Genomic DNA, 24095 nt, shown 5'->3' with positions numbered 1-24095 from the left:
TCAGTCACCTTTCTCACTCACTATATGTTTATACACCACTACATTCAATTATCAGTTATTATTAATCTCCAGCCATCACACTGTCAGCAAGGGGCAGAGAAAGGGTGATGGAGACCTTATTGATGTACTGCTGACCAACTAAAGAAGTCAATGATATTAGGCCACATGTGATTATCTTATTTTCTGTAAACAGCTCCATAGTATATCTTGTTGAGTCTGGGTAGAGACATAAATCCCTTGGGGGTTCTTGTCCACACTTGAGCAGTTGTGTGTGGGCATAATGTAGGTATGCTAGCACCAACCCCTGCAGGGGCCCACAGTGCAGTGTGTGTCTGCCCACGGTGCCTCCACAGGGGATCCAAGGGAACATATTTGGGAAGTGTTGCTAGAAGCTACAAAGCTATTCTGTACTTTGTGAACTCGGTGAACACACTTTAACACACAGTGGGTAAAATAAGTATTGAACAAATTAAATATATTTCTAAAGATGCTAATGAGATGAAATTCTCACCAGACGTCTGTAGCGACCCATTCAGCCCACGGATGCTAAAGAAATTAATCACAGAGGTCCATAAGTTATGTGTAATAATGAGATCTGGGCCAAAATCACACCTGAGCAATTCGTGCTACTACAAATATATGTACTACGAAAATTGGTGATGTGTTCAATACTTATTTTACCTGCTGTGTGGCTTCAGTATGGATTCTGTATGGCTTCGAGCCTTGTTGTCAGTAGCTGGCATCTGCTCTGTGAGAGAGAGGTCTTATTTCCTTTACTCTGCGGATGTGGGCGGCATGTTCACTCAGTCTTTAGTTCTGCTTTTTCTTCTGTGAGCCTCCCTGCTTTCCCTTTCCGATTACCGAGCAGGTTCTGTTAGCCAGGCACCATGTTTCCATCCAGCTGTCATGTCAGTGTAAGAGACTAAAAACATCACAGTGAGTCTATGAACCAACCACCAGTTTCCTCAAACATATCCATGGGAATACTGAAGGAGCGTCTCATGAACTGATAAGACTGGATGGGACATCTCATTGTGAGGAAAAGGGTTTTCTTTTTTGTTGGTGAACAGGGCAGCCTGGTGGTCTTCATGGATGGCTCTGTTAATCAGAGTCTTTCACTTTAGTTCAGAGTGAGTTTTCAGTATGACATCTTTTCATGGTAGTGCTTTTAGTAACAAACAGCTGTTTGCTTTAAAGGTTGCTGCTGTTTTTTCTCTCTGATCCAGAGTCTGTCTTCAGCTTTAAGGACGATAACTAGTTTGGGTCTGTGGCCTGTGTGTGTCTGTGTGTAGTCAGAACTCCTATGTTCCCATAGCTGTTGGTCTTCAGTGTGTAGGAAGTTGTGAGACATGTTACTGTTATTTTGATCTGTTTGTAAGGACTGACAATAGTTTATGGTTTGTCCCATCTTTCTAAGCCCCGCCCCTCCCTGAGCCTGGTTCTTCCAAAGGTTTCTTCCTGTTTAAGGGGAATTCTTCCTTCCCACTGTCACCAAAGTGCTTGCTCATAGGGGGTCGTCTGATTATTGGAGTTTTCTGTGTTCTTGTGGGGTCCTTTTCTTACACTAGTAAGTGACTTGAGGTGACTGTTGTTGTGATTTGGTGCTAGTTTAAATAGAGCTGAACTGAACGTTGTATTTGGAACTTGAATAAGTTTCACGGTATGTGAGTGTAGAGTTTCCTCCTGCTGATATGTTTTCTTTCCTTGTTAAAGCTGTTTGTTGTTGTTTAACCACATTGTTTTAAATGCATTAAATTCCAACAGGTCCGGCGTTCCAGGCTACTTTATTATTCAGGAAGTCGTAGCCTGCTAACCACTACAAACTGGATGTAAATTCCAACAGTACGTTTCCATTTTTCCAGTTAAAAGTTTAAAGTTAACCTGTTTCATTAAAAAAAAATATGAAGTAATCTACCATCTTCAATTCCCAAAAAGGACAGCTTTTACAACAGGGCAGTAGCCCTGATCAGTGCAAATAGCTGACCTGACTGGCTACCTCCTTGGACTTTTTTGGGGGGGGGAGGTAACGATGTTTAAAACAATAATAATATTTATATTTATAACAAGGTGCAATTATAATTAATGTGCAATAATAACAGTTTGCAATACACATGCACTTATTCTTCTTTTTTTTTATTACTAAGTTAATATACTGTGTTGTGTTGTTTGTGTTGCGTTGTGATGTGATGTCTCATATCGTGTTGTGTCATATGTAGTGCCGACGTAGGACAGTTTTCCAATCTCATTGTACTATGTATGACTGTGCAATGACAATAAAGAGAGTTATCTGATCTTAAATAGTCCGGTATAGGAGAAAAAATAACACGTTCTGTGTTACGGGGCCATGACAACACACATGAGCTAGAGACCACGTGATCCATAAACCCAGGTCACATAGTCCTGTGTTTTTCCCTCAAACACAATCTACCACTATTGGTGTGTAAATAATCGAATTGTGTGGAGAGGACCGCCTCCTCTATAATGAAAGCTGAGGCCGTCCCTCTCTTACGTAACAGCAGATTCACTGTGCAAGTGGGTAGAAGACGGGGCCTCGAGGGGTTGAAATAAATACTGTATGTGCACATATACCCATTTATTGTTATTATTGTAGCAAACGTCAAAGTTTTTACAATTTGATAGATGAAATATGTGCTTCTTAATAATGTGGCTGTAGGTTGTTGGTGTCTTTAATCAAGAGGTAGGTTCAGGCGAGTTTAAATGAAAGGAAAGTAGTTTAACAGATTTATACGAACTGTAGTTTAGGTCAGTTATGGAGCCTCCCTGTCCTCAAACTGTGCAACTGCATTTAAGACATAAGTGCTCAGAGTTTCTAGAACACGTTTGGTGCCAGTACAAACCTTTACGTCACTGGGTTTGGTTGGTTGGTAGCAGTTAGACTTACAATAGTTTCTGTTAGCTAACCAGTGACAAAGCTGATAACTCAGTGGAAAACAAACTAAAACTAAAAAGAAGTCTTTAAACAATGTTATTTATGTTTTTACCTCCAACCACCATGGGACATTTATTTAGTTAGATTTAGTTTTTCATGCCCATCATGCATTGTGTCGTATTATTTGTTTGTCAGTGTGCTGAGCAGCATGTTCTGCCTTTTGCATGGACACACTGAGCTTTGCATATGGAGCTAAAGCAAAACCTGCAGTCTGTATGGCTTTAACAGAAAGAAGACTGGAGGTGTGACAGGATAAAAGATAATGAATAAAATAATAAGGGCATCAAATAATGAGGCAACATTCTCAGTCTGTTTCACATGAGTCAGACAGAGCTGCTAGTTATACTGCTGGTAGGAAACACGCTGCTGGAACACGCTGCTGGTTAAGATCGGGTCATATCCAAACATCTCGCTATGATTTAAATGGTAACTTGCTGCACGTCTCCATCACTCACAGAAACATTTAGATTCCCACCTAATGAAATAGTGCAGTTTCTGTCTATTCTCACACACGCTGTACCGAACGCCTTTAGCTTCTGTCTGTAGTGCTGCTCATCGGCTTGCTATCACTAACACTGTAACAGGAATCCACACAGCCACATCCTGTCTTTCAGCAGACACAGAGTTGTGTTGTCACTGGCAACATTGCGAAACAAACAGCATCAGAACAGACGTTGCGGTCTGATGCTGTCTTATGAAAAAGAGCCAGGGTGAGGGGAAGAGGTAGCTGGTTGCTACATGGCGCTAAATCGAATGTATAATAAAGCTTGATGTCGCTGTAGTCGCTCACAGCAGCAGGAATGCTTGTTCAGTGCATATTTAATGCTGTAAAGTAGTCAAACGAGGTCATTTCCAAGACGCGTGGTTGGTCGAACTCTAGTAAAGTAACTTTAGTCTATAACTGTCAGTCAGTATTAGATGTTCTGACACACACGAATACAAATGTAAGGTTGTCTCATATGTCGAGCACTTGTTGCTAAGTTGTTTCATGTTATTACAAAAAGCGACGCACACGTTTGCCTACAGCCTCTCCTTGTGACTCATTTATTTGTGTCTTCTCAGTTCTTTTGTTGTCTCCTGGCAGTGGTGCCTGCCCACTAACTCAGGCTCATGTTGTTAACGTGAACACACCTCAGCACAGGCAGGTGGAGAATGTGCAGGAAACGTGATATGGGACAATCGGTAATGGAGCCAGTTTTTCATAAGATCTGCTAAACAGATCATGCAATGACAGTTTCAAATCTGGATTCATCACTCTGAGCTGTGTTGCTACTGATTTTCAGTGCAGTGTTTGTGTAATTGGATCCACCTCAGTGTTTATCTCATTTCCCTTCCTTAGAGATGGCTTCTTGACAACACATCTTCCAATGAGAGTTTGTGATGAAGCGTCTGCAAACAAAGGATCAGATTTCATTTTAAATGTCATTTTTAGCCCCGTCACGTCTTTGAGTTATCCAGTTCCCTCTAATTGTTTTAAGCACAGCATGCTAAAGGTGCCAACATTTTGGCTAATAGCTTTTTGGGAATCACCTCATTGGTGCAGAAATACTATTTTTATGATGTCAAACTGTAATGTTTGTGTCTGTTTCACAAATTCAACTAAAGAAATATTATTTTATTTTGTTTGTAAAATGTGCTTATGTTGTTTATATGATATCAGCCACCGCAGTTAAAGTGAACAACAATGAAATGCTATTTAATATGTCATTCACAATGTGGTCTTCACCTGGTCAGTTTCATGCAGAGCATCAGTCACATCCTAGAAACGACTAAAGCTGGTAAAAAAATGTACAGCAGGGGTGGACAGCATAGCCAATGGATTATATAATGATATTTATATTTACATAAATACTCGACCAGGTACTCGCCCAAGTACTCGCCCAAGTACTCTCCCAAGTACTCGCCCAAGTACTCGTGGGAGACACTGCTGTGTTTTGTAGTAGTGGTGACTTTCTCATGAAACATAGATGCGTTTTGTGCAGATGAAGTCCAGGTTATGTCCATCTGTCCATCTTACCTGGATAAATATTCAGACTTTGAAGGCTGTAATGTTTCAGTGTGTCAGCTGTGATCAAATGAAGCTCATAACACAAACAAACGTGTGCTGAGCAGCTCCTCAGGCCCGCTGTTATGCAATACAGGGTGGAACATAAGAGGGCCGATGACTTCATTTGACTTTTTTCTTTTTTAAACAATGAGTTTAAACCTGTTTGATGTCTCGAGCTCGTGTCCTGTGTTATCATGCTGTAGGTGTTTGGAAGCCCTCCACAGAGTTCTGTCTGATCAATGTGTGAGAGGTGACGTAAGTGTCCAGGATAAAGCCTCCTGCAGAGCCTGTAATTAGATGCAGAGCTTTGCTCTGACAGGAAAATCCTCCTCTTTCTACTGATCTGTTTAAAACCTTCAGCCCCCTTTTAAGCCTCATGATCTGCTTTCATTGTTCCAGTAAATACACCTTCCCTACTTTTACATTTTGGAAAACTTGCAACTCTATTTAAAAGTAAACGTGCTGCCATTGTGACCGAATGTCAGTAATAGCCATGCAATCCACACATGCAAAGAAATGAAACTATAGATGTTGACTTGTGTGTAATGACTAGAGATGGCACGATACCACTTTTTTATGTCCGATACCGATATCATAAATTTGGATATCTGCCGATACCGATATGAATCCGATATAGTGTTTTTTAATCAACAAAACTGTTTTTTTTTTTTAAATATCTTGCTGCATTTTGTATAAGTTCATACTCAAGTTTAAAACAACAACTACACTAAAGCTATTCTGTTATACCTGTATGCAAAAAAAAAAAAATTTCATAGTTCAGCAATACTGATCAATCTAATAAACTTAAACCTACACCATCCTCCCTATTCTGGTATTTTAAAGAGTACTTAGGTTGCTTAATATTTATGCTAACTAATAGGGTTCCAACTCCCAGCAACAACAAAATTAAATAAATAAAAAATAGGGAACCACCCCTCACGCTCCACCTCATGATGCTTAATCGACGTAATCAACCTTAATTTGATGCAGTGTGGAAAAAAATGCACAGAAATCAATTATTTTTCAAGAAATATTAAATAGATTCAACATCTTTCTTCAACAAAATTGCAGACTGCACAGATGGTACCTTTCCAAAGGAAAAAGTACTATAGCTTACTAGGGTATATATATTAGACTTAATAGTTACTATATACAGTAATTGACTTCTATTCATTTTACATCAAATTAAAACTTTCGGTGTAAGATTCGGATAATTATTTATTAAAAGCTCGACATTTTAAATGAGAATAAGAAAGAAAAGTATGTCTTTGTGCCCCCTTTTCCCTGTTAATGCCCTATCGGCCCCCCTGGCTAAACTTTGCTAGATCCGCCCCTGCACAGTTACCAGCGTCAGCTACGTAGAAAAAGATCCTGGTGTAGAAAGTAATAATAAATAAATTCTAACAACAGCTGATCAAGCTTAAACGTGCTGCTGTTGTTCAGCCGCTGGTTTCCTCTTTCTGGTGCAAAGTGGGCGATAAACAAGAGAGACGGACTCGCGACAGAAAAGCCGATCAGCTGATCATTAGCAGTTTCATGATTGAAGTAGCAGCAAGAAGAGGCAGTCGCTCCATATATCGCTTGGTAAGCTTAACGCGGGAATGCTTTACAAACATTCAGAGATGGACTTACACACTTGCTTTACTTCTCTCGGGATAACTTTGTTGGAGATGAAATGCCGGGTTGCTAGCGAAGCTCCAAATGCTATCCAGACCACCGACAGGTCCCGCATGCCACAGCCGCTCTATCACGTGATGCATACTGCTCCGACGTGCTAACGTTCTGAGGTGAGTTACGGCGTGTTGCAAGTTTTGTGAGGTGCTTTCGTGATATTTAATGGATCGGATTACATTTTTTATTTTTCTCCGATATCCGATCCAGTAATTTAGGTCAGTATCGGACCGATACCGATACGTAATATCGGATCGGTCCATCTCTAGTAATGACACAGTGAAACAGGAAAGTATTGAACAAAAATGTATTTAGTACTTTGTACAGAAGCCTATTGATGAGGTAACGTCCTGTATAGAGAAACTAGTCACATGACTTTGGCCCATTCTTCCACATAAACAGTGCTCCATAACCTGCTCCATAAGCCCCTACTTTGAACTCTGACCTTTAGCTCTTTCCACAGATGTCAGATTAGAGTCAGGCGATTGGCTGCGCCAGCTTTATTTTCTTAACCAATTCAGAGTCTCCTTGGCCGTGTGTTTGGGATCATTGTCTTCATTTCATCTTCATCATCCTGGTAGCAGAAGGTCTCGGTACGTCTTCCATTCATCCTTCCTTCAGTTACATGAAGCGTGCCCAGAGCGTGCTGGTCCTTCCTCCAGACGTGTCTCATTTGACCAGTTATTCACATCCATTGCTGATACGGTTGAGAACAAAAAGCATCAATGAACCTGATGGATGCACAAATGCTGTGAAATGTCACGTTCCAATTAGCTTCACCATGATGTCTGTAGTTAATGGCATTGACAGTGAGACGTTATGGTTAATCTGACAGTGTTTATATATATTTAGGTCCCTTATAGCAGACGTGGAGCTTCAGAGCTGCCGTCTTACTGCTAACAGGGTTCATTACCCTGTGTTTTACTGTGCCCTCTGGCCACAGCACAATCATTGATCCACAGCAGCTGTTAACGGCTCTCTGCTCACTGTCAGAGTGTCTGCATATGGACCAGGGCTCAAACTGGTTAGGCCTGTGACTTTTACTGGAAAATACCCACAGAGTGTGACGGTGGCACAGGGCAAGTGAGAGCTTGCTATAACCTGCATACTGTTTTTTCTTGTTGTGTGCTTTTCCTTGTTTATATTTTTGATCCAGTTTCTCCGAGCTAATAATCGCTGACCCTGTTCTTAAGCCTGGTGAAACATCTCCACACCCACTGTGGTAATTTAACGGGAGTCGATCCAGGTCAGCAGGTATCCTGAAGTGGCCGATAATCCTGTGAGACAGGGTAACACTGAACGACCTGTGACATGAAGGTAGAGGGTTACTCGCCACCCCTGCAGAAATGAATATATTCAGGTCTATATTTGTACACATGCATTACTTACCCTTGATATTCAAGACGCAGAAAGTAGCTCTGATGATGTGTTAGCTTAACAGCGATCCAACATTTGTTCCTGCTTGGTTAGATTTGAACTTTTTCCAGAGTGTGCAGCAGCATGTGCAATGCTTAGCAATGAAAGTCGTTGTTACTTCTCATTGAGTGAACACATACAGATCTAGCTGGTCTGAATTTTCTTTGATTGAAATACAGCCAACAAGGAGGAGTCATTTAATAACCATAAACATGATATATATTTATATTAACAAAGCATTTTTATATCTAAGTAATCGAACAATGACAGGTAAAGTGAGTCAGGGAAAAGAAAACGCGTTTGTAGCATCGAGTAACACAAAAGTACAAAGTTGCGAAAGCGAGTGAGAATTAAAGAATTTGAAGAAAAGCTCTCTGGAGCATGTGCAGACTGATATTACTAGATAGTACTAGACCACATTTATTTCAAGGCTTTCATAACATTTTTAAAGTAAAATAATATAAAATTTTGTAATTTCTAAAAATATGAAATTGTAAAGTTTTTCACAGGCCCATAAAAAAAAGTACATGGACCAGTAAAACTGAGGCCATGAGGGTGTTGGGTGGATTTTAACATGTGCACCTTCATAACGTCTCGTTGCCTCCTATTAATGTCAGAAACAACACAGAGCATTTTTTAAGCCTTAGTGCAGTTTGCATATTTATCTTATTTACTCTGTATTTGACTGTACTTAAAATTATAGATTTTTTTTCAAGAAAATGTTTTCTTTAGATAATGACACTTTAATGTAGCACGTAAATACAAATGTCGTAGTTAAACATTAAAACATTGTTCATTTTGTCTTTTTGCTTTTGTATAATCACTCGATTAACTAATAGAGTAATTGATAGATTATTACAGCCCTACACACTATGTGGACAAAGTTTTTGTCATATATTTGAGTTTCTGTTCTGCTTCTTCAACACGCGTTTTACTTTTTTCAGTTCTTAATGTTTTGTCTTTTGGGTTGTGTGCAGCTGAACTGCTTTGAGTCCCAGAGTGGGAGCGAGGACTAAATAATAAGAGAATAAAATAAATGTAAATAAAAAGAACATTCAGGTTTTTTAACCATATATTAGATTTTATAGAGTATCGTGGATTTGTTCTCTTCACCTCTACTGTAGACACTGAAGGAAGTAAGAAGCTGCACCATGTGTCCTGACGAGGAAATCCAATCACATTTCAGCTCAGCTGAATGTGAGCTGATTCCCCAGAGAGGACAGAGAAAACAGCAGTGTTTGAAGAGAGCTGGTCTGAGTCAGCTTTGACAAAAGGTTTCAGTTCTTATCATGGTGACGTGCTGGGCCGCCTCCTCGCTGTGGAGCGTTTCTGCTTAATGCCAGGCTGAAACACAGCAGGACACTTTCTAATGTGAAATCAGTCTGACTCTGCTAACAAGGTCAGCAGAGTTTGGGCTGGTGAGGTTTTCTTGGGTAAGGTTAGGGAATAACTAATCGACTAATCATCGGTGTTGTCACTACCTGGTACCAGGCTTACTAGTCATTTAATCTAATTCTTAACTAAACTGAAAGAGATTTTACAAAAACTCCACACCCACACAGTGACGGTGTCCTGTTCTCACCAGCCGAGATCTTTGATTTAGGCTTCAGCAGGAAATATTTGTAGACCTACGACCTGCTTGTGCTGGTGTGTTTGGTGCTAATTACTGTACCGTGTGTTTGTGTCCCAGTTAATTATCTATTTGTTTTTATGTGTTTCTGCCCATGATAGAAAAAAATTACATGCAGTAACCTTTTCCCTCCTTAGTCTCTACTCTTTCGTGAGGTCAGACATATTTGTCCCTCCATTTCTTTTTATGTTCCCTCATGTCCTTTCAGATGATGTCAGCAACCTCCCTCTGGGAATTTGCTGACATTTCTGAGTCCTTATATTGGTGATTGTTATCGTCTCACTCATAAATGAGGAAACTTGCATCTAAAAATTAGCCATAAATGTCCAGGAGGATCTGATGGTATCGAACGGCCCAATGACAATAGTTGAGACCTGCACTGACCCAACGTTAAGTTACATTTTTAGCCCTCGGCCATGAAAGGCTGATGTGATATCGTCGTCATTATGCCAGGCAGGAAGGTGGGTGACCGGAATACCCGAGGTTATGAATGCAATAACTCAAGAACGAAGCAAAGTAGGAGTTTTACACTGATCCCATTGGTGTATCTCTTAAAAATCTTGGAGTTTGATGAATCTCAGTGACCTTGACCTCAAAGTCAGGGGTCAGAGGTGCAATAATTCCAGATAACAATGCAGTGTAGGATTTTGAAATCAATGCAGGGGCGTGCACATCAGGATATACCTCGGGTCACAGTGTCGGGTTTCAGGGGTGTGTGCGATTACATAGACACAGCTACAGCACAGATGTCCTGTTGAAGCATGAACATGTCAGCCTCTGACCTCTGACCTGAGATTTAACCTTGTTTGAGATTATTAGTGGATACACTCGTGGTATCAAATGCAAAGTGCTAGGTGACTTCTTTCAGGGTTATTGCATTCATGAGATTATCAGGAAACTTGACCTTTGACCTTTAAGTTTACCAACACATACAAAATATAAACAAATAAAAACAATTTGTAAAGTAATTAAAACAAAAAAAATGTATCAAGTTGATCCTTTGACTGCATTTGTTCATTTAAATGTCTAATTTGAGCTGAGACGTGACTGCTGCGCCACGCTGTCTTCATGGTGACTGACAGTGTTGTACAGTAATGTGAAAGGCAGGAGGCGGTGGTGGTTAAGTCTATGCTGCAGGTTTTACAGTGCAAGCTGCTGTATGTGGCATAAAACAAAGATCTCATTCATAAAAACATTTAATAAACATTTGGTCCATTTTAACATTTGTATCAATGTATCTACAACTGTTGAAGTTTGGGCCGTTTGATGTTTTCCAGATCTGTCAAAGAACCGCCTGTGTGAGCTGCCAGAGGAGCTGTGTCAGTTCATCTCCCTGGAGACACTGAGCCTGTACCACAATGGGATGCGGTCCCTGTCCTCCAGCCTCAGCAACCTGCAGGCTCTCACCTACCTCAACCTCAGGTAACTCCTACACACCGCAACACGTGACTCTGATTACTGCACTGCATTGTTTAGCAGTAGCGTTGTATTCTGTTGTAGTAAGTAATGTTGTGACAAATGTAGACCTCCAACAGTTCTTAGAGCCGTGGTAATGGAAGAGCAGAGGTAACGCGCTTCTGTCGTAACGTCAGATGGAGGCCAGTCCTACTTCAAAAACAGTGAGAAACACTGTTACTGCAGCTGTTCTGCAGCAACATTTGAACATTTCTGGCAAAATGGAAACAGGTTTAGCTTTGGTCCTGAACTATTTTAGGTGGACTGTTGGGCCACGTTCAGTCCAATAAAAATGCTGTTTTTGTTCATATAAAATGATACATTTTAAAAACAAACTTACTGAGTAGTCAGCAGTCATAGTTTGGTGTCAGTGACACAAACAGTGATCATTCCATCTGTACACTGTTCATCCAGTCTATATAAAACAATCATGGGCTGATCACTAATCCAACTGTTGATAATAATCAGGGAGCACACAGTAGGCTGGTAGAACCAGGCGCTGGTTAGTGCAAAGGCAGCAGTCGGTAATCAGGTTCACCTCTGAGGCGAGCCTCTGTGTCTTAGTGTTTGTTAATGTGGGCCTGGACACTTTAATTTTGCTGTTGCTAGGAGACAAGGCGAACCCTCCAGGTTGTTGTTAGTTGGAGCAGGAAAAGTGCAGCTCACAGCAAACACACTGTGTAACGTAGTAAAGCATCTAACTGTGTTTGTGTGCAGTCCCAGGTCACACCTCCTAAACTGCATCACTCTCTCTGTGACTCCACAGTCGTAATCTCCTGTCCAGTTTACAGCCTTCGGTCTTTCAGCTCCCCCTCCTTCGAGTGCTCATCATCAGTAACAACAAGCTGTCTTCACTGCCCGCCTCCATATACTCCCTCACACAACTCAGACAGCTGGTACGACACACTCACACCATCATTTCTCCTTGAAATGTTCTGTTTGTACTGTGGAGGGTACAGTGGTACCCCTCACAGCATCCCTTTCACCTTCCTGTGATTCATGGTCAGACGTCCAGTCTTACAGTTTAATCACTGTCACATTTCTGTGTTGCAGTTTTCCTCTTGGTTTATTATAGTTTTTTCTCTCTCAGGATGTAAGCTGTAATGAACTTCAGCGTCTGCCAGCAGAGCTCGGGCAGTTGGAGTGTTTGAGAGACTTGAACCTAAGAAGGAACCGGCTCACCACGTTGCCTGAAGGTACAAATAAACTTGGAGCCCTTTGCCACTCATGCTTACTTGAAAATCCACAGTAGGAAAAGAGAGTGCTGAACAGGCCAATCAGAGAGGGAATGTAGATAATATAATATAGAAGTGAATTCTTATTGGATCGACGTCCAGTGGTGAAGGAGTTGAGGTTTCAACTGTATGAAGTCAGTTTAATGTTTACGAAGCTCCAAGCCCGGAGCGACTGACTCTTACCCTCTCTGTTCCCCACACAGAAATATCCGAGCTGCCCCTCGTTAGGCTCGATGTCTCCTGCAACCGAGTTTCCCATCTGCCTTTGTGCTACCGTCACCTCAGGCATCTGCAAAGCATCTCACTGGATAGCAATCCACTGCAGATGCCACCAGCGCAGATCTGCTCCAAGGGCAAATACCACATCTTCAAGTACCTCAACATGGAGGCCTGTAAGAGGAGCCAAGAAGAGCTGGAGAAACACCTGAGACCCACTGGATTTAACAGCTGGTAAGGACAAAGGTCTAAGAGATAGTCAAGACTTCTTTAACTGGTTGGGTTAAGTCAGTGAAGACGCTGTGTGCAATTTCCTGCTGTAACAGTCAGATCCTAAGAACACGTGTGATGATACATATTTCTATGTGGAGGTGCTACGCCAGCGTGTTTGGATTGTCTGGATATTATAATCCTGTAAATTTACCTCTGTGAGTAACAAATACTTTGGAAGTTGATTTCCTCAGCGAGACAACAAAATAAAATGATACGACCAAGACACAAACTGTGGGGTTTGGTAAATATAATAATAAATGCAGATTCACTGTGTAACTTGATTAGCAGCGTCCTCCTGAAATGCGCCAACAACATTTAGCGTAACTTCCTCCTCTGTGCCTCTTAACGCTTTAAACCCCAACCCCAATGTTCTCTGGTCGCTATGGTAACGCATAAATATTTCTTTCAAAATAAGACGCACAACTGCAACACGAGAAAAGACCCAGGGAAACAGAGTTAACGATAAAAACCCTGAAAACTGTCAATTTCACATCCAAACCTCAACTCTCGCGGCCCCGTACTGGTCCGTGGCCCGGGGGTTGGGCACCGCTCAGTATCCATCTACACTCAAATGAAAATAGTACCATTGTAATTCAATGCATTCCATTTAGCCGCCCAGTAACATTGTAGTACTTGAACCAAGGACAGAGATAAGAGGAGTAACTCTGCTGTGGGAAATCCACTCTAACACTGCACCAGAGCCTAAAAACATGAGTCACTGCCCTTTAGAGCGGCGCTCTTTCACAGTTTGCCCCGACTAACACAATGTTTGCTCTTCTTCATTTTAATGGGTGCTTATGGTGTTTTCCCTGCAGTCTGTCAGACCAGGAACTGTTTCCAGGTCAGTTAGGAGGGCTGGACTCTGGCTTCAACAGCGTTGACAGCGGCAGCAAACGATGGTCTGGGAACGAGGTAACGTTACAGGATACACACTGTCACATGTGACTGCATTATATATTCTTCTATTAATATCTATAATAGTGGATATAGAAATGCATTGTGTAGTATTAGATAAACAGATCAGTGTTTCACTGACATGTGCTGTGTGTTCAGTCTGCTGACGACTTCTCAGAGCGCTCCCTCCGCATGGCTGAGGTCAACAGAGACCAAAGTAACCTGGCGGAGGAAGAAGAGGAATCCAACAGAGGTGAGGAAAGAGGCACAGGCCATAAATCATTGTTTGTGCTGTGAGACGTGTTGAACACCATCGTACTCTTCACAGTGAATGGAAATGCGGAGCAGGTTGACTTCATTGACAGCAGTGTGACAGAGGAAGAGGACGACATCAGGACCAATACATCCACGCCTCCTTCGGTACCAGTCATCCTCACGCCGATCTGCAGCTGTCACGCAGTGTCGTGTCCTGTGTTTGTGTTGATTATGTTGACTGCGTATTGGTTTTTCAGGATCAGAAGGACAGATCGTCACCGTTGCAATCCCAGGAGTCAACAACATCCAGGTCAGTGGTGTGAAGCACAGTCAGAGTTTTGCATGGCTGTATCACCTGCAGTAGGTTCAAACCTCAGAGCGCAGGGTCTGCTCTGTAACACCACAAGCAGAAATCTGAATTCAAAATTAAAAGAGGAATATTGATTATCTGCACAAATCTCACCTCCCAAAGTGTAGCTGCAATACTTGCTTTGTGCAGCACAAAAGTTCTCCAGGTTAAATATGTTGCAGGTTCACACAACATGAATCCACTTCATACTGTATTATAACACTGGAACCCAGAGTGATACATGTTATTAGAAGAAACTTTAGGCCTTTAGTGTGATTGAGCAATGCTGATGCATAACTTTATATTTTGCACACAGCACACTAAACAAAACAAGACTTGGCAAATATATTAAGACTGTTTGCATTTAGTTAGCTAAAAGCTAAAGCTTTGGTAGATGTCGGTGGTGGAAAGTGGTATTAAGGTGCAGTGGCTGATGTCTGTGGTGTAGAGAGTGAAGAGGCCCCCTGTGGTTCCCTGTGTTGCTGATCACCTGGTCAGACACGCAGTGTTGAAGACGCACATATTCTAGTCTTCCTGTCAGGTAATCAACAATCCAGGACGAGCGAGGCATCCACCTGCATCGCTGTCAGATCATCACCCAGCAGGTCTGTCTGATGCTGCTGAATGCACCAGGAAACTGAAACAACATGACGCTCACGCTCCTCTCCGGCTGGTCCAGGGCGTAGACTCGATTGAGTAGGTAGATGCTGGTGTCCTCAGCTCTGGTGTCAGTCTAATGTCAGTCCACATCTGGACTCCTTCAGTTCATCTTCAGTGTCGGCTTGTTATCTGGGTAACAATGGAGGGACAACAGAGTCTGTGCAGGAGGTTATGCGCTCAGTGATACGCTGGGTGAGCCCATTGATGTCCTCACCGTGGGTCTCAGTGGGTGCTTGTCACCTCAAAACAGCCCTCTGACCACCTCCTGTGGTCACACTCTGCATCTTCACAGTAGGCACATAGAGCTGAAAGGAGGAGAAACTGTATGCCTCCCTGACATTAGCATGCAGTCGGTCCGTGGCACAGACCACGTCCTGTGTGAAGGGTGGAAGTGTCATGTCCAAGGTGACGTGGTTGAAGTCACCCGAGACAGCAATGGAGACGCCAGGGTGCTGATTCTGTAACCACGCTGTGGCCGAGTGGATAGTGTCACGTGCACTGTGGGTTAGTAGAGGAAGGAACGTCCACAGCCACCAAGGTCACGTGGGTAAATTCACTTGCAAATGACACAACTCGAGTCCAGCAGCGCACAGTTCAGGCACGCAGTGGGCTCTGTGATGGAGACGTGAGCAGGGTTACACCAGCTGTTAACAAGAACAGCCTCTCTCCTTTCTGACGATCTGAGGGAATGTTTGACTCGGTGTGACGATTGTCGTGGACCTTTGCTCGCGCTGCTGTTGTGATAAAGCTTTTTGTATTTTATGCTGGTGGGTGAGGAAAACTGGAGCCATAGTGCCATGTGTGACTTTTTAAAATCAAATATTTGACATCGACGGGGTTTTGCTGTTTCTGATCTTGGACTTTTCCTACAGATTTCACTGGCTCAGCATGATGTTTGGGAAGTTCAGTCCAAAGACCTCTGCAAAGCTTTTGAGTTGTGGTTGAAGGGTCTGTCTGTGGTGGTATGTCCAATTCCAGTCAATCACCACAGGACCAGTCCATCCCAAGTTTGAGATGCTTGATGAAAGTCCGGGTCTGGAGGTATCAGACCCTTTCATACCTGTCACTTGTGCTCAGGGTGAACCTGCTCTCATCTGTGGAAAGGACGGAGCACCGCTCCTGGACCTGTCAGGCCCCAGGGCAGGCAGTGAGCACAGGGCCCAAGTCTGATTGTTGGTCAGAGACGGTCACGCTCGTGGCTTGCTGAAGGTCATTTTGTAGCTCATGGCACAAAGGAGCAGATCCTGGTAATGCTGTTGGGTTAAGCACCTTCTCTGGCAATGTCAAGCTAGAGTTAGCTGTGTCCTTCATGCTTCTGAGACTGTGCTGGGAGGCAGCAAACCTTGTGTCAGTGGCACGTATTGATGTGCCGTCCTGGAGGAGTCGGACTACCTGTGCAGCCTCTGTATGATCCAGGTGTCAGCCAGTCAGCAGTAACACTGACCAAACTCAGCGGCTTTCACCTATAAAACCATTTTATTTATTTTGGACTTTGTCTCATTGTTGCTCCTGTTAGTTTAATAGCAGAGCAGCTCCTTAGATGACCAGATCAGTATCTCACATGTTGAACCGACTTGATGCCATTCTCTGATTAAAACGATATTTGGAACAGCGTATGTGTTTTTCTTTTGTTTAGTTGTGCACGTTTAGCCCTCCGTATTTGCCCGACTTCCTTTGGATAAAGTAAAAGGTTCAAACGTCTGTGAATGTAAATCGTACGTAAACATCAGTAATGGGAAACATTTGGATATGAAAGTTTGTGTTGTTGAAGAGGAATCAGAGTTTAAATGTTGGAAGCTTCTTCTCAGAGAGTCCTAGTTTAGTTTGTATGTCAGCAGCGTCTCTAACAGACAAGCTGCCAGTGATAAGTAATAAGAAGTCCTGGAAGTCGGCTCACGAGCTTGGAAACAATCGGATAAAAAACTCTGATTGTATCCATTTTGTGTCTGTCACTCCCAGATCTAGCCTCCACATCGAGCTGGGCTCTTCATCTTCAGCCTCCTCGTCTCCTCTGTCCCCCTCCAGCCCCTCCCTAGAGGAGCGAAGGAGACCTGGTACCTTGTTTATCTGGCAGGAGAGAGAACGGCTTCAGCAGCAGCAAAAGGAGAAAGCAAGGTTGATACTGACGGAGATATTCTGCTTTTAGCGTCTGCACATTTCTTTTATTTTGAAGATGACTCGGCGTTTCTGCTTACCTTACGTGTCCCTCGAGTCAACGCTGTAACTGTGCTCTCATCTAATTATACGCTGTTGCCTGTCTTAACCTGTTATTTTGTAGTTCGCTGAAGTTCTCCACCAAAACAGGAAGTCATGTGGCCACTGCACAGCAGATGGGAAGTAGTTCATGGTAAGGATGGCGTGCAGATAAACACACGTGAGGCCTGCCATAGAGACAAACGCCTGTTCAAAAATCTATGTTAAAGTGGTAACAAAGGGCTGAGGTTCTGCTGCTGATAGTGGCGTGTGTCTCTCTCTAGTGGTACATCACCAGAAAGCAGCAAAGCAGAGAATGGCACATCTGGCCTGCGACACAGATGTGCAGTGAGTACTGTCCTTGTCTTCAGTTCACTGAGGTAAACGGGTTTGTGTGTCTGCTGTTTTAAATCACACTTGTTTCTCCCTCAGAGCGCTGACCAAATGAGCACAGGCGCTCCTTCAGTCTCTCTGCAGCGATCGAGCAGCAAGACAGGTAACAAAGGAGAGAGAGTGTGTGTGGGTGGAATGTTTCACAATTACACGCTCTTTTAAATCCCACTGTGCAACATGTGCTGTAACACATCAAAGTGTAGTTCCTCAGAAGCACACATTTCAGTGAAGCAATCAAGTCTTCCACATACGAGTGGTTGCAGTCACGCTTTGATGAAGAGGAGCCGTGTTGTAATTATGAAATATGTTCGATTCAGTTTGTATGTGTGTGTCATTTTGTGTTGTGATGTGAGTGAGAGTGCGTCTTTAACACTTTGCATTGTTGACGTTTGCATCAGATTTCCCGTCCTCCCCCAAGACGTCCCCTCCTCCTGGTCAGGCCCAGAAACCCAGCAGCTTCCTGTTTCGGACGTCCTCTCACAGCAGCGTCAAACCCACAGGTACCCAAAGAACACGCCACAGCGTCACTCCACAATCCACACACCTTTACACCTTTATTTACCTGTCTGCTTTCAGGGGCCATTTTTTCTCTTGGGGAGTCTGGCAGAAGCGAGTCTCGCACGACGCTGCGCTTGCCTAAAGAGGAAAGACCGGACATCACTCAGCTACGCAAGGTCAGCCCCACAGACCAACACTTCCTCGTGATCTAAACGGGAAACTGGACGCTTGGTGTCACAGTCAGGCTCCTCATCGGACGAACTAATAAGAGTTGTGTTAGTGTCATGGCACCTGAGTGGGGTCTACTTTAAACCATGACGCTCTGTGTCCTTAATCAGACTCTAGAGTCCCGGCTGAAGATCACTCTACCAGAGGATATGGGTGAAGCTCTGGCCAATGGCACCATCCTCTGCCAGCTGGTGAATCACATCCGCCCACGCTCTGTGTCCATCATCCACATTCCTTCCCCAGCGGTGGTGAGTCTGGAAGCCTTGAAACGAAATATGACGCTGCTGTTAGCAGTAGAGTCTGTATGACTCACCTGGTCATTGTCCACTCACCTGTCGGTCGCGTCACCTTTCTTTGTAAAACAAGCAGTTTGTGAGAGCTGCAGCGCGTCTGTGCAGATAAAGTCGGCTCGCTATGATCAGAAACACGAAGTGCTCCTACAGGCAGAACGATTCATGTCACAACTAACACTGCTGTTACATATTTGTAGCTTCTTCCTACTTCCTTCTCAGATTTCACATTAAAAGCTTCCAGAAGATGTTGAATGTGAAACGGCAAAGAGAGTGTAAAAGTACAGCTGCAGCTTCCTGCTGTGATGGAGAATAACTCGTGTGTGTGTGTGTGTGTGTGTGTGTGTGTGTGTGTGTGTGTGTGTGTTTCGCAGCCCAAACTGAGCCTGGCAAAGTGTCGACTCAACGTGGAAAACTTTGTCGCCGCCTGTCGCCGGCTGGGAGTCCCCGAGGTAACGTGTGCATGTCCCGACGCTGTCCTGGTGTAGTCTGCTGTGATGACAGTGCTTTGAATCAAGTCTAAATCTGCTTTTTGCTGTTCTGCCCTTTGTCCTGTCGTCTCTGATGTCCTAGCTTTAACAATATAACTATTCATATTGTCTTTCTGTGCGTTTGCGTGCGTGTGTGTCCTCTCCTGTCCAGACTGAAGTGTGTGTGTGCTCTGATGTGCTTCTGTGTAAGCTGCCCAATGTGCTGCGCTGTGTGACAGCCCTGCTGGCCGTGGAGGGGGAGGAGAAGGACCGGCCCCGCCTCCACTCCTCGCCTGAGGCTTCGTCGTCCTCCACCTCGCTGCTGTCCGCAGACTTCTTGCTCTTCTACTGTGCAGTCATGGCGCTGCTCTACGTCCTCTACTGCTACCTGCTCCCTTAAAGCAACGACATGTGACACGGAGTACGTTCGCCATAGCAACAGGCTGTTAGCATAGAAAGCAAACGGTGCTCGTGTTGTAAGACCTGTAAGTGTGCTGCTTTGTACTGGTGACTGAACAGAAGCGCTCCGTGATGATTGTCTGTGTCACAGCTTCCTGCACCATCACCAACCATCTCCTGGAAGTTCGTTTAAACCTGGGTCGCTCCATTAGTGACAAGTGAAAGGTAACTGCTATCTGTCCTGATGACACTGGTTATACTGGTGGAAGTCTGAGGGAAACAGAGCCCAGCTGTTCTGTGTATTTGAAATCTCAGGTTAACCAAGTGTCTCATTAGACATGCAGGAGGATGTTCCAGCTCACAGAGAGAAGCTGTGACCAAGTCTCACTGTGTGTGTTTGTGTTGTTGGGCTCGATGCTTTGCATGATTCACAGTTCCTGATGTTTCCTACGCTGGCCCTTGCTGCAGCCCTCTCCCCTCCAGATAATCCTCGCTCTTAGCCAGTCTGTCTGATTAGCTGTACCTGACAGGTGGGCGGGGCCTCTATGCCTGACACACCCATCTAAGGGATCTCTGCTTTTGCTGACCTCGTGAGGAGCTCATAGAGAGCATCTGCACCTCATTATTTAATACAAGAATACACAAAATAAAGGATAATGTTTCCGTCTTAAGCGCTCATGTTGTGATGTTTCCTGATGTGAGCGAGTGAAACATGCCTGCGCTTCAGCAGGGGGCGCCGTTACTGCCTCAGACCTGAGGTTCAAACCCCTCCAGGACGCTCTCTGTGTCAGCTCCATTACTGTCAATGGTCTGTTTGACCAATCACGGTTAACCCGGACTCTAACCTGTCTGTATAAATGTAAACAGGTCATTAAATTATTGCTTTATTTATTTTGTTCTATGTTTGGTTGTCTCGGTGAAACAAGTCCAACATCTTAGTAGTTTTAAAACTTTGTGAGATTAGTGTGCGCACTTTAAGTCACTAGCAGGTCAATTAGATGTATCCAGGTAAAATAACCCTGTTACAAAGTTTCCTTTGGAGATTCACAGATGTGATTGGCTCAGCGTGGAAACTTTGCTGTTTCTACTCAGGGCCAGTGTGTGCAACCAACATGACACACTCGTTACTGCAGCTGTTTAACCCGCAGGACGAGACATTTGGGAGATTCAGGCTACATTCAGTGTTTGAGCAAATATTCAAACATCTGAAACTCTGAGTGTAGGCGATAGTATTTCACTGGGAGAAATAGGAAATGAAAACGGTTTCCTTTTAGCTTCATACACGTCGTCACTTCAACTTCCTTAAAAAAGTTGCTGTGCTTCCTTTCATGTGATGAGCCCTGATTAAAAGTCCCTCTGTGTAACTCTGGGCTTTCTTTATGTGCTGACTTTATTATTTCTATAACTTTCTGTTTGGCTTTACAGCAGTGTCCTTGCTAAGTGAGTGAGTGTGCACATCACCACAGCCTGGTGTTGATCTCACTTTAAGGAACTCTGAGGAGCCGGTTTAGCCCGTCAGCGTGGTGTAAACTTCCTGTGATGTCACTCTGCTGAGACACAGTTTGTTGTTTATTCATGATGAGTTTGGCACTGCTGTTAGATGTAACAGCAACTGAATCAGCCCGCTGACTAAAATGGGACATTATTCATGTAAAAACCATTGATTTAAAGACGATGGCTCTTTTTACAAACGATTCATTTCCATCACTGTTGTTGTTGTGGGACTAAAACTAGACGCTGCAGTCTGGCTTTTGGCTTCAGGGCCACTTTACCTAAAGGCTGCTTCAGTCTATCAGCTGTATGTTGTGGGCCAGCTGATTGGATCAGTTTATATAAATGGCACCAAATATGAAGCGACAGTAGCTGCCTCGAGCCTTTAATCTGACGAGATGAGAGAGCAGCACAGCTCAGAGCGGCGAGCAGCGCCTTCCTGTTACACGTGTCTATTGTTTCATATGAACTTTGGTTATCCCAGACTTACATGGGTCCACCTGTAATTCTCTATGTAAATAGATTATGGGCTCATTTACATGTAACACACTGCATTCATCATTATTATTTAATGTGAAGCACTCGGTACCTGAATCAGAAGCTATTGTAAATTTAGTTGTGTAACAAACGTCTAAACAAACAGTAAGTGTGCACATTTGTGTGTGAGCACTTACTTCTGTGCTGTAACTGTGCTGCTTGGCAGGAGCCGCTGTTTCCCCTTAAATGTGCCACATTTGTGAGGAAATAACAGGACAAACTTGCCAGACCTTCTCTGCTGATGCCAAACAGCTTATTCTGCTTGTTGGATTGAAACACGACTCATCGGCCTGTGGAAGAACCGTACGCAGGTACAGCAGCCTGGGTTCATGCAGCTCACACGCTGCTGTTGGACGGCCTCTGACCAGCATGCGTCACAAGTCAACTGGTGTGATTGTGTTGGTTAGTCTGGGACAAACAGGCTGATCCTAGGAGTGTTTGATGGGACTGAGGTCAGCACTGTGGCTAGGCTATTCCAACCTCACCGTCCCCAAACTCTGAACAGAGCACCTTTGGCGCATCTCCCACCAAAGGTGCTTTCTTACCTTATCAGGTAAGAGTCCTGTTATGTCACCTCCACACTTTGACCTGTTCAGGCTCCAGTCAGCACCTGACTGTCAGCACCACATGGTCAGCGTAAGAGTGTCAGAATAGGCTGCTTGGTGCTGACAGAGAAGCTGTGGCAGGTTTTCATGGTGAAGGACGCGCTGTGTGAGAACAGACGCCTCGTTGCAACAAACAGCGTTTCCTTACTTTCTGTTTAAAGCTTATTTAACAATTCTCACTTTCTGGAGTTCCTGTTTCAACAGGTTCTCCTGAAGGAAATTTTATTGTATTTATTGTTTTATGGTGTTTAAATTTCTATTTTTGTAGTGGTTACAGACCAATGACCGAGCAAAATCAAGGACACAAGTGTTTATTTCAGTTTAGACATGATATATGAAGTAGGTGCAAGTGATAGTTGTAGAAGCTGAGCTCCGTTCACGATGGCGATGTTGGCTCTGCTCCGCCCCCTCAGTGTGAGTGCAGTGGGATTGATTGGCTCTGGTGTGAGGACGCTGTTTTATACTGATTTAGATTTTTGTCCATTGTAAAACCAAAATAACTGCTTCTTATATCTGACAGTTTTATGAGCACTCTGCTGTTGTTTCAGCTCAGATGTATATTTTTGTAGGTCAAACTGGACGAACACTAACTGATAAAATCCACAATGATGCAGACATATTCTTTAATGTTAGTCCAAATGCATTTGTATTGTATATTTCTACACCTTTTACTAACGAGGATGATTTTTGACTCTTTGTCTGTTGTAATTAAATGATTTCAAAAGAACTTTTTGGTGCTTCTCTGCTGTGTTTGCTTTGCTGCTGTTGTCTTCCTGCAGCTTCAGTGTCTCATTTTGTGAAGCTTACATGCGTCCACCTCGCCTCCTGAAACTGTCTCATCTGTCTTCATTGTCGACCCGTCATGTGTGAGTTGTGACAAACCATCAAACTAATATCAAAACTGCTAATGAGTCTGAAACCTCTCGGTTCAGTTTTTTCTGTTAGAAGAACAAAAACCTTTCAGAGTTTCTATAATACAGTGACAGCAGCATCTGTATTTCAAACCCATTTAAACACCTGCATTAGTCCTGAGGCAGCTCGTGCTCACACAGGTAAGTACACACAGTCAAATGCATCATCTTCAGTAAAGAATGAATACGTCAGTAAAAGTCATGCTCTGGTATTCAGGGGAACATTTGCACTGTGATGTAGCTGCATCCTCTCATTAAGTGACAGGACTCCTTGGTTTTGTCTCATTAGCAAAGTTTTTCAAATCTGATCAAACCACACTTAGAAATATGCAGCATTATCAAAGTTATAAAGCTGGACATACTGTTACTTTGATATTAATGAGTGACTGCTTACTGGTGAATGTGTAGAAGTGTATGTTTCTTACTTGGATCTACTTCCTGCTCTTTCCGTCCCCTTCCAGGATTCTTTGTGTTCACCTCAACTCATCATGGAGGACGAAGGCCTGAGTCGGTTGGCCCAGACTGTCCAGACGTTGTCCGATCTGGCAGACCAGCGAGCCCCAAAAACATGAAGCCTTTGTGGCTGCTAGCTCAAAGCAGTCTCGGCACCCCAGTGCCACGCCAGCAGTATCTCAGGGCCAGTGTTTTATTTTTATATGCTTCATATTTGATCAACTTTACAGAGTTTGTATTAAGAACAGCTTTCAAATTTCATAAAAAAGGTAACGGTTCAAATAGATCTGTAAATCACTCAAGCGCTCGTTGTATCCGTACCATTTTAGAGAGTCTGTGACGTTTTTGTGTACCTGTAGTCGTACTGCAGTGAGTTCAAAACAAACACAAGTGGTTAATGAACAATAAAAAATATATCAAAGCTACAATTTGTTGATGTGAGCGATGGAAAACGGTTTCTATGACTTGAAATATGAACTGCGAAGGATGCAAGTCGTCAGTTCAGCAGGAACCAGCAAGCTGCTCTCACTGCCAAGCACGCTGGGAGGGTAAGTTCAGCTGAACATTATCAGTGAG

General features: G+C 43.5%; 1 protein-coding gene across 2 annotated transcripts in view; it reads left to right on the top strand.

Moving 5' to 3' along the window:
- Window positions 1–23926, top strand: part of lrch4 (leucine-rich repeats and calponin homology (CH) domain containing 4) — a 28086-nt gene extending 4160 nt beyond the window's left edge. The window contains exons 2-18 of one of the 2 annotated variants that reach the window (XM_080881609.1): window positions 10992–11136; window positions 11936–12065; window positions 12260–12365; window positions 12608–12854; window positions 13709–13805; window positions 13947–14040; window positions 14116–14207; window positions 14300–14352; window positions 17011–17166; window positions 17330–17398; window positions 17529–17592; window positions 17677–17740; window positions 18036–18137; window positions 18214–18311; window positions 18474–18611; window positions 19028–19105; window positions 23528–23926. In XM_080881609.1, the coding sequence (XP_080737735.1) occupies window positions 10992–11136; window positions 11936–12065; window positions 12260–12365; window positions 12608–12854; window positions 13709–13805; window positions 13947–14040; window positions 14116–14207; window positions 14300–14352; window positions 17011–17166; window positions 17330–17398; window positions 17529–17592; window positions 17677–17740; window positions 18036–18137; window positions 18214–18311; window positions 18474–18611; window positions 19028–19105; window positions 23528–23638 (1844 nt within the window). In that variant the 3' untranslated portion in view covers window positions 23639–23926. Of the gene's footprint in view, window positions 1–10991; window positions 11137–11935; window positions 12066–12259; window positions 12366–12607; window positions 12855–13708; window positions 13806–13946; window positions 14041–14115; window positions 14208–14299; window positions 14353–17010; window positions 17167–17329; window positions 17399–17528; window positions 17593–17676; window positions 17741–18035; window positions 18138–18213; window positions 18312–18473; window positions 18612–19027; window positions 19106–19295; window positions 21000–23527 lie in introns of those variants that run through there. The other variant, XM_080881608.1, reaches the window with a different exon arrangement.
- Window positions 23927–24095: the final 169 nt, after the last annotated feature.

This window comes from Rhamphochromis sp. 'chilingali', assembly GCF_963969265.1.
Source record: "Rhamphochromis sp. 'chilingali' genome assembly, chromosome: 1".
Taxonomy (NCBI): domain Eukaryota; kingdom Metazoa; phylum Chordata; class Actinopteri; order Cichliformes; family Cichlidae; genus Rhamphochromis; species Rhamphochromis sp. 'chilingali'.
Note: the sequence above shows the minus strand (reverse complement) of the source record. Positions and strands in the feature narration are given on the sequence as shown.